Raw genomic sequence first — 11,250 nt, 5'->3', positions numbered from 1 at the left:
ACACCTATTTCAGTTTGAGTAAAAACATGGGCTGGGTTGTGGAACTGTAGGTTGTTGTTGTTTTTTACTCAGTTCATTAATACAGTAGTTATAATTGTTTAATTTGTAACATGGTAATTTCCACTGAAAATGACCATAAAAAAACTCATTTTTCAATGATCTCAATTCTTTAAAGAAAAATTGCTACAGGTATTATAAAAAAATTATAATTAGATCTATTTAATTTGTAACATTTGTTAGAGGCTTCTAAAAAAACAGCCATCAAAGAACTTCTAAGCTTAGTTTTTAGCTCGACTATTATATATGAAATATATATAGTGGAGCTATCCTACTCACCCGGCGTCGGCGTTAGCGTCTGCTTGCAATGTTAAAGTTTTCGTACTACCCCAAATATTTTCTTTCTCCCTTCACATATTGCTTTCATATTTTGCATACGTGTTTACCAACATGACCCCAACCTATACACAAGACCAGACAACTCTATCAAGCATTTGGTCATAATTATGGCCCCTTTTCCACTTAGAATATGCAGCAAATGTTAAAGTTTCTACTACCCCATTTATTTTCATTGTCCCTTGACATATTGCTTTATATTTTGCATACTTGCTTACCAACATCACTCAACCTTTAAACAAGAGCAGACAACTCTATCAAGCATTTTCATAATTATTTGCCCCTTTTATACTTAGAATATGCATTATTGATTAATCTATTTTAAAGTTTGCGTACTACCCCAAATATTTCCTATATCCTTTGACATATTGCTTTATATGTTGCATACTTGTTTACCAAAATGACCCCCACCTATATAAACAAGAGCAGACCACTGTATCAAGCATTTTGACATAATTATGGACCCTTTTACACTTAGATAATTGAACATTTTGCTTAAATTGCCATAACTTCTATATTTATGATCACATTTTATGATTACTTGACAAAACAACACTTACCTGAATACCACAAGGGATTCCCACCCAAACCTACCCCACGCCCCGCCAGAATCCCTCCCCCCCCCTCACCCCCTCCAAATTTGTTTTTCTTTTTGTAAACATCTTACAAATTACCACACCCCCGCATTATACCCCCCTCTCACCCCCATCCCCCGACCCCCCCCCCCCAAAAAAAAAAATTTGAACAATTTCCCCATGATGGCTAACGTTAGACTGTCAAGCACTCGAATAGCCAAGTGCGCTGTCCTCTGACAGCGCTTGTTACTCATGTATCCTATTTCCCACTTGCCATATATTTGCAATTAATTAGATCCACATAAGTTCAACTTGTAATTTGTTGGTTCAATTAATTAATTAATATTTTAATCGCTCAAATTACATCAATTTTTGTAAATCATTACTTCTAAAGAACATAAATGCACTCAATTTTAATAATTATCAATAAAAAAATAATTCACATAGCCCAGAATCACAATTAACTACTTCTAATTTACATTTTCACATTATGTAGACAGTTCACTCCTACTCCCAAAATGGGAGTGAAACGTCTAGGGTGGAAACGTCTTTGGGGGAAACTGCCACCCGTACATGTTTGACATTGTTTGTACAAGCAAAGCTTATATTGTGCTGTTTGTTATAAGTTTAAATATTTTACCTTAATAATGATATTTATATTGCAGTGGAAGTGCGTACTTCCAGTCCTGCAAGTACGGTTGACCTACAAAGTAGTGACGAGTCCTTTAATGGTATGCTTTTGACACACTTTATGTGCTATTGACTTTTAATTAACTTCCTTTTCTTTGAACTATGGTACATTAGTGACTTACTTGTTCTGTCTGAATATAAGTTTCCTAACTTTTTAATTTTATACAGGATTGTTATGTTGAAAGCTGTGCACCTACAAAAAAACTTTTAAAAATCAATTTTTACGGAACGCTACAGTAGGTTTAGCTGGATAATCACAGAATTCTGTATGAAAATGTAATTTTGTTTTGGAGAATTAATTATGTGCATAATGTTATGTGTATACATTGAGAGAAACTACTGTTAATGTCTAAATTAAGGTAACATGCTGTTATAACTTTCTATTGTCAACAGAGTCTGCTATTGAGTTGATGAACATGGATTTTTTGGACCAAAGTGATGCGGAGATTGGGATCATGAAAGAAGATGACACTGCAGCCAAAGGTACTGGTGACTTTCACACTGATGATGCAACCAGAAAATTTGGTATTGAGTTTGACTAAGCTAGGATCGTTTCCCCAAATCCTTCTTTTTATTGCAGCGTAATGAAACTGATTGTATCTAGCAGGAAAGAACGCATTTGACTTGAACAGGAAAGCGAATTTTACTCCGATTCGATTTTACAAAAAGTCTATATCATTTAAGTTTTAAGTTGAGGTTTTCACACTTTTAGCACACTTTGGTCCAAAACGCTCTCTTTTTTATTGTGTTTCATTCCAAAAAACCTGGCTGTCATTAGATAGTCCATTTCTTTTTTAAACAAGTGTAATTTAAAGGCATTTTAGCACATATTGTTTACACTCGCATGTATCATCAGATTGAAAATAAAATTTTCAAATATTACATTGTTATATTTCAGGCAAACATGAAAATGAAGCTCAACAGAAATACTTGGGTAAAGCATTTCTGAATTATTTGTTGAGATTTTCCTTTAAAAACACCTGAAATTAAAGTACAAAGCAACTTTTGTAACTTTTGTTGTCATATAATGAAAAAAATGCGTACCAAATGAGAATACGCATATAAAAACATGGCATTTTTTGCTCTTTTATGCATTATTTTAAACAATAATAAAATGTGTACACTGCAATCACAAATTTTGATATGCGCTTTAAATGAGATTATTGTGGGCATCAAGTTCGTATGTACAGGAAATTTTGTACATAGGGCATGTAACAAAACTCCTGTTCCATGACGTCATTTACATAAAGAACTTTATTCATCATAAAAATAAGTATAAAGAACCATGTCTATGAATTTTCGACTTGTCTTAGAATGGTTGTTAACGCGGAAAATGCAAACAAATGAAATGTTTTAGAGGCTGAAAGAGCAAAAAGTTATGACCATCACAGATTTGTTCAATTAATATTTTTAATCTTGGAACAAAGAGTTTTTCCTTCTTTATAAAGTACCGGATAACGGCACTTTCCAAATTAGGAAAAATATAATTTCCCAATTGCTGTCAAAAAATCCCAATTAATTTTTTTTTAAATATAATGCAACATTCAGGTTGTTTTCATATGCAGCTTTAGTTAATGAATTTAGTTTAATTTTATTAATTTTACAATTATTGGGAGCAACAAATGAAATACACTTAATGAATAATACAGATGAATTTTGCCAATTTCAGGTTTTTTAGCAAAATTTTTACCATTTTGCTGGTTCAGGTAATTTTCCCAATAGGGAAAAACTGATTGCTGTGGAATTGTTTTGTTTTTTTAATTAAAGGTTTATTTGATGTCCACATCGATAATTTGGTAGCACCTACACCAAAAAGAACGTCAAGACTGCTTGACCTGCAGCATGTCAAATTTCTGATGGATTCGTTCCAGTCCGGATTCACAAACCAGCTTACCATCCTAGTGGGTATGGTACCAGAACGATGTGATACAACCATGTTAAAGACAAAAGGTCGGTATAAATCAGCAAGTAAATATTTGTTCGATATTTATATTGGTTATTTGAAATAAATCAAATGATACTAAATAGTGCTAATTCAAGAAACTTCCTGCTTTTGATCAGTTCTCGAAATTAACTTTTTTTCTACTTGCAAAACATTGCGAGCGGCTTTAATACCAACTCGCAAAATCCAAAAACAGTCTCGCAAATTTTGCAAGAAACATAAAAAAGTTTGGACGTTAATTTAGTACTATAAAAACAAAAAAAAAGTACTTAACATACACATTTTATTTCTGCAATCATACAAAGATATCAGTTCCTTGGACCATAAGGGTATTGTTTTCAAATATAAGTGTGTCGTGTTCACTCAGAAAACAAAGTTTAAGTGTCAGTTTTGGGATATTTTTAATGGGTTTTCAATCATTGAAAAAAATCAGCTATGATATCATGTGCGACGTCACCAAAATATAAATCAACGGTTAACTTTGCTTTATCTTTCGTATTTTTATTTCCGTCTGTAGGCAAAAAGAAACTAATTATGTTTGGCTTCGACACCTTGTCTGTTCAAGTTCAATGAACAAATGTGAATAGTCGACTGTTTCACGTTTTTTGTGCCAATACTATCCGCGTATCTGTACTATAAGTATACCAGTCTACATACAAGGTGCGCGCTTCCGCATACAGGTATTCAGATGTTCTATAAATTGACCTACGGTTTAGCGTTCATGACGTCGAGTTGCATTTATATTACTAGTTTTTTTCCCACTATTTCTTTACTCGCAAAAAAGTACTAGTGGCTTAAAACTTAACTCGCCATCAGTATTTTACACTCGCATTTGCGAGTGTGCGAGTGTTAATTTCGAGCCCTGTTTTGATGCTCTCAATTCTCAATTCAAATGTACAACAATAACTGAACTGTAACTGAATATTGGTATTTGTGTCGGAACATTATTTTAATTTGTTAGAAGGCATACATGAAAAGAACATTATTTTCCTTTTTTTAGTTCTGAGTTTTAGTGTACAAACAAAGAGTATTTTATACAACTAAAATCTTGTTTATTTTAAAGTACCTGTCCTTTTTCAGATCTTAATCCTCATGTTAATAGTTATGAAAGTTTAGATTCTAATAGTTAAACATCATAGTAAATTGACATGTACACAAAGAAATAGCAATTATACCAAGTTGTTACTATTTGAGTGGATTAGTTTCATCATTATTTTTTTTAGAGATATTGTCTGGGCAAAATTGTTGTTAAATAATATATAAAACACTCAGAAAAGGTAGTATGACATTCATATCGTATTCATTTGATTACAGGTGCAGTTCAAGTTGAGACGCTAGGTGGAAATCACACCAGGGAAGCACTTCAATCTCTCATCAGAAGAGGACAAAGCAAGCTCTCCACTGTCAAAGTAAATGTATACTCACTGCTATCTACTGCGACTGCATTGACGGTGGGGTGGCAACATAATGTTGTACTTCAAGAAAAGCAGAAGCCCATCACGTTTGTAGACAAAGTAAGATTGATGAGACAGGTTCGGCCTTCCAATCCCCTTACCCCCGCAGACATGAAATCCTGGAAGGGGCTACTATCATCAATTTTCCAAGTGAAGGTAAAAAAAGTGGTTCATCATTTTTAGTGATTTTGATCATCATGTGTTTTTTCACTTTTCTTCTGGTATATACCATTTCCATTATAGTGAAGGTTCACTGTTTCTTGAAAATAGATTATAACTAAATATTCTAATAACACAGCCAGTACATTATTATTTAACTTACTGGAGACATTTTGATTAAAGTTTTCCATTTATACATTCTGAATAAGCTTTGGATACTTTTTGGGGTCATTTAGACCACTGTGAAGGTCTTTGTTACTTAAAGAGGAAAATAATTTCCACTCGCTCACTATAACTCTAAGGGATTCTAATTCTAAAGGTTGTTTTGCCTTGAACTCGATGTGTCTGTAGCTTGTATGCATACCTTAATTTGTATTGTATAGTTATGTAAATACTTAAATTTATTTATAAATTAGTTTTCGATTAATTTCATAAAACCACTATATCTATTTATTTCTATTAAATATATTCTTCCTCAAATATTCTCTTTATTGTCATTATAGCAGTTTTGTAAAAGGAAAACCTACATCAAACTATCAAAGCAAAAAAAACACAAAAAAACTGCACACTATATCTTGTGTAGTATTATTGTTGTAGTATTATTGTTGCACAGTATTTTTAGTAAATGGTGGTTTAAAGGATGTTAGTTATTCACAAGCATTTGCTAAAAAAATGTGGTGTTCGTGAATTGGAAATGTTTTAGGACGTGAGACGGTTCCAGCAAGTGTATGGGATTCACCTGAAAATGGCTCAGCTGGACCAGAACATCTGGGCCATGGTGGAGGATGTGTCAGAATCTGCCATTAAAATAACCGAAAAGTTTTTCCGGCCGTTAGTCAAATTGTCTGACGTTGAAGTAAAAACATGTCTGGAAATCCTGAAAAGGCTAGGTCTGGCAGAATATAACAAGAAAGTGTAAGAATACATTCTGCTTAAAATATAAATCTACAATATCTGCAATAATCTAGAAACAATCAAATAATTATTATCTTGAACCATCTAATTTATAAAAATTAACAGAGGTACAAAGTCATGGAGATTGTTTCATAGGTTTATATAATCTCTATTTTCAGTTCGTCTATTTTGTAAAAAGGATCTACTGGTTCTATATATCACGACACAAGGCCAAATAAAATCAACTGATTTAATTGTATGTAAAATATTGATACAAGCATCCGTTGAGGATAGTCCAAATTTTTTTTTAAAGGTGTGTGTGATATCATATTCGCAAATTAAAACATAAATTAAACATAAACTCACTTGAGACCAACTTGATTTAAAAAATTGATTTAACACTCTCTTAGGAAGGAATTTTCACCAGCATCATCGAAAAAGCGGAAAATTGAGGATGGGTCTACCTGTGAGATGGAAGAAAGAAATCAATATGAAGATCTGCTTGTAAGTTGTATCAATTTAGTTTTTTGATGATAAAGCAGTGCACATTGATACCATCAATGTATTTTGTGATTCAACTGAGTTGGCAATTTAACAGATGCAATTAATAACATTTAGGTTTTATTTTATCACTAGTTAATTCTATGGTGATGACAAATATAAATGATTAAATAATGTTTTGCATAATGGGCTGAATATGTCAATAAATGATATATAAAAAAGCTGGAATAAACAGTAATATTAAATGTCTGACTGGTTTAATATATTAGAAGAATGAGTTTCAATTCAGGGTTTTTGAACGATTGGGGAATGAGCATGGCCTTATTCTTGAAAAAAGAGTTTGCAAACCACAATGAAAGATGTTAGCCTATATTAAGCAACAGATATAGGTATATCGTCATAGATAAGCAGAGTCTTATGTATTGAGCAGATGACAGGATGAGACTTTAAAAGGTTAAATGAATTGAAACATATATATCATATGTCGTTTTTTTTTTCAGGAGAAGTACAACCAAATGGCCAAAGATTTCAGGGCATCACAAGACAGGTGTTCCGTGCTGGAGAATGAAAATTCCGAATTGAAAAGTCAACTTGCCAAACGTAAGTGACAAATGTATATTGTTAGAGAATCAATATTACGTTAAGCTCTCACTGGTGGGAAAATGAAAATTTGGTTTGTCGTTCTATCCCCTGTATCTATGTTAATAGACTTTATAACGCTTTTATATAATAATTCAATATAACTTTAAGAATTATTAAACTTTATAATCATTTTTATCCAATTATTATAGTTTTACCATCTTAGCTTTTGAGAGTTATAGACCCTTTTTTTGCAAAAAGGGGAACTTTGTTAAATTAAATTTTCCAAAGTAATATCACATGATGTACTATTTGTTATGTGTCCTGGCTGAGTATTGGATCCGCTTTCCCTTTTCCTGCTGAGCTAGCCAGCTTTAATAAAGGGTCCACAGTGAAATGCATTGTGGCTAGAGTGATAAAACTTCATCAAAAAAGGAACCTGTGCATTGTTGCATTTTAAAGTACATCCCCTGTTTGATAGATTAAATTTTAATTATGTGTATTATGATGTTAATCACCATGGGTGATGTGTTCTTGATATTAAAGAAGATTTGAGACAAAAGTGGATTTGGTGGAAACTGTTTTTTACAAACACATGTCCTGTTTATCATTATAAGCTATGAGTTATTCATAAGCATATTAACTTTAAAAATGTTGTTCATATTTACTCTTGTGCACGTGTAAGTATTTATCCTGCATTTATTTACACATGTAAACACATAAATACTGTAAAGAAAAGTAGTTCTTGCCACGTTTGCTTCACAGAGTCTACACAGGATCACAAGAAAACTGGAAAGACAACAGAGACCATCGAGGAACCAATAGAAGCCTTCTGGCGATTCGATGATGGCAAAGAAGAGTGGCTTCCCGCAAAGCTCATTAAAAGATATGCGAATGGTATATTTTTTAAAAATAGACTTCATTTGTTCAATATAAATTTTAACAAACAAACAAAAAATCAACTTATTATCACAGCTTTTTTGCACCCATGAAAGCTAATAACGGCAGTTTGTCCACATATTTCCAACTGAAATATAAAGGTTAAGTTAAATATGTTCTTGAATATTGTGACCCATCCCCAGTCCATTTGAATCAGGATTGGTGTCTATCCACTTGTGTCCATCTTTTTGTTTGTATATAGGCATGAACTTGTCCCAAGGTGGTATCTTACTCTTTCACGTACACTTTTGAAAACTTGCATGAATTGTCACCGAAAATATCAATTTGTGAATGTGTGACTTGTCTGTTGAAGTTAACCATTACAACAGTTATGCCCCCTTTTCAACAGTTAAAAATGTGTATTATTTGTACATGTTAACCATTGATATATGAAATTTAAATATATTTTAAACTCTCTTTGTCATGTATTAAACAGTTATTTTAATATTTTTGTAGGTGACTGTTCAGTGCAGTTCAGCGATGGGTTTAGCCGCATCAAGTCATCGTGGGTGAGGAGAGTTGGAGATCTCTAATGAAGGACTGCAGTTAAATTCAAATGGACCAGAGACCTGGCTCTTGTATAAATATTGTTGCTTTTTTTTAACGTGTAAACTTCTTTTGTCATATTTTTTTTTTAATGTTACTATTATTATTGATAGTAGTAGTCCACCAAAATAACCTGCAGATGAATTTGTAAAATAGAGTTGGTTGTATCCATTTGTTGAACTGGCGTTCTTCCCTTCCCCCCACCCCCATCATATTATTCAAAGCATACTGAACGCTACACTATGTACAAGTGAGTTTTTTATGTCCCCCACTATAGTAGTGGGGGACATATTGTTTTTGCCCTGTATGTTGGTCTGTTGGTCTGTCTGTTGGTCTGTCTGTTGGTCTGTCTGTTGGTCTGTCTGTTTGCGCTAACTTTAACATTTTGCAATAACTTTTGCTATATTAAAGATAGCAACTTCATATTTGGCATGCATGTGTATCTCATGAAGCTGCACATTTTGAGTGGTGAAAGGTCAAGGTCATCCTTCAAGGTCAGAGGTCAAATATAGATGGCCAAAATTGCTCATTTTATGAATACTTTTGCAATATTGAAGTTAGCATTTTGATATTTGGCATGCATGTGTATCTCATAGAGCTGCACATTTTGAGTGGTGAAAGGTCAAGGTCATCCTTCAAGGTCAGAGGTCAAATATGTGGCCCAAATCGCTTATTTTATAAATACTTTTGCAATATTGAAGATAGCAACTTGATATTTGGCATGCATGTGTATCTCATGGAGCTGCACATTTTGAGTGGTGAAAGGTCAACGTCAAGGTCATCCTTCACAAGGTCAAGGTCATCCTTCAATATCAAACGTCATATAGGGGGACATTGTGTTTCACAAACGCATCTTGTCCATTTTGATTTTCATGTGTGTTCGCGACTTTAAATGAGTAATATTGATTTGAAAAGATAAAAATAAATGGCACTTTACTACTTTTACTAAAAAGCAGTGGTATTGCATTCATTGCGTACATATTTTTAATCTTTGTAATTTGTTAACGTACATATCACAGTGTGATTCTAAATATTTTGTTTTCGATTTAGATTTGCAAGTTGTGGTCATATGTTTGTGTTGTAGTGAATTCGACATAAAATATCGTCCTTATTGGTAATGAAATGATTTTTATTAACCACAGTTAAATCATCATATTAATCCTGTCGCATTTTTGTTTGAAATATTTTATATTTAGTACAAACTTATTTGTAAACATTATTAATTGATAATGTGTTATTTTGTAATAACCTGATTCGTATTTATTAAAGTTCTGTTATCATATATATAATGCCCCCTTTCGAAGAAAAGGAGGCATACAGTGATCGGACTGTCCGTCCGTCTGTATTTCCGTCACACTTTGAGTTTAGGTTTCAAAAAATGCTCATAACTTCTATGTCCCTTGAGATATAACCTTCACAGTTGGTTTGCATGTGTATATGGAGGAGGCCTTTCCATATGCACAAAAAATTTTACCCCTGTGACCTTGACCTTGAACTTACGGTCCGCGTTTAGGTTTCAAAATCTGTGTTTAAGTTTCCAAAAATTCTCATAACTTCTATGTCCCTTGAGATACAACCTTTATATTTGGTATGCATGTGAATGTGGACGCGGCCTTTCCATACGCACAAGAATTTTCACCCCTGTGACCTTGACCTTGTACTTAGGGTCCGCGTTTAGGTTCGAAATCTGCGTTTAAGTTTCCAAAAATGCTTATAACTTCTATGTCCCTTGAGATATAACCTTCATATTTGGTATGCATGTGTATATGTACGAGGCCTTTCCATACGCACACAAATTTTCACCCCTGTGACCTTGAACTTTGGGTCCGCGTTTAGGTTTCGAAATCTGCGTTTAAGTTTCGAAAAATGCTCAGAACTTCTATGTCCCTTTAGATATAACCTTTATATTTGGTATGCATGTGTATATGGACGAGGCGTTTCATACGCACACAAATTTTGACCCCTGTGACCTTGACCTTGACTTTAGGGTCCGCGTTTAGGTTTCGAAATCTGCGTTTAGGTTTCGAAAAATGCTCATTACTTTCATCAAAGCGTTTATAGGGGGCATATGCCATCCTATGGTGACAGCTCTTGTTTTGTATATATTTCTACTACTGTGACTGTTAATCTGTTCAGTTTTGCAGATCAAGATTTAATTTTGCTTTAAAAGAAATATTTGTTTTGAAACGTTGATACTTTGAACATCCTGTGACCTACAGACATTGTTTCATGTTGATATAAACATTTTTATCAATCATCAAATTGTGATTTTACTGAAATGGGAACAACTTTGTGTGATTTAAAAAAACTTGGCCAACTAGTCTTTTAAATGAGAATATGTATATATTGTTGTTCATAAGTTTAATTTTTTTATATAATTTTGACAGTTCCTAAAATGTTGGATACATTGAATATTATACTCTCTTAATTTAGAATTCATACTAATAACTAACTCATATACTCATAACTAATGTGATTGCTGTTCTTTTTGTTCTTTGACTCATTTCTACTTTGAAGTTATATTATGCTAATAAATGTTGGAAGTTTTTTATGCTAGTAATATTTGGTCTGTAAATTA

At 33.0% G+C, this 11,250-nt stretch overlaps 1 protein-coding gene across 1 annotated transcript in view; it reads left to right on the top strand.

Moving 5' to 3' along the window:
* LOC127865522 (uncharacterized) overlaps positions 1–11,044 on the top strand; it is a 13,599-nt gene extending 2,555 nt beyond the window's left edge. The window contains exons 3-12 of the mRNA XM_052405369.1: positions 1,634–1,699; positions 2,052–2,141; positions 2,557–2,592; positions 3,426–3,608; positions 4,915–5,210; positions 5,917–6,128; positions 6,518–6,611; positions 7,109–7,208; positions 7,953–8,084; positions 8,583–11,044. Of these exons, the coding sequence (XP_052261329.1) occupies positions 1,634–1,699; positions 2,052–2,141; positions 2,557–2,592; positions 3,426–3,608; positions 4,915–5,210; positions 5,917–6,128; positions 6,518–6,611; positions 7,109–7,208; positions 7,953–8,084; positions 8,583–8,659 (1,286 nt within the window). The 3' untranslated portion in view covers positions 8,660–11,044. The remainder of the gene's footprint in view (positions 1–1,633; positions 1,700–2,051; positions 2,142–2,556; positions 2,593–3,425; positions 3,609–4,914; positions 5,211–5,916; positions 6,129–6,517; positions 6,612–7,108; positions 7,209–7,952; positions 8,085–8,582) is intronic.
* Positions 11,045–11,250: the final 206 nt, after the last annotated feature.

The sequence above is a fragment of the Dreissena polymorpha genome, chromosome 2 (assembly GCF_020536995.1).
Source record: "Dreissena polymorpha isolate Duluth1 chromosome 2, UMN_Dpol_1.0, whole genome shotgun sequence".
Taxonomy (NCBI): Eukaryota; Metazoa; Mollusca; class Bivalvia; order Myida; family Dreissenidae; genus Dreissena; species Dreissena polymorpha.
This window is presented reverse-complemented; position numbering and strand designations above follow the sequence as displayed.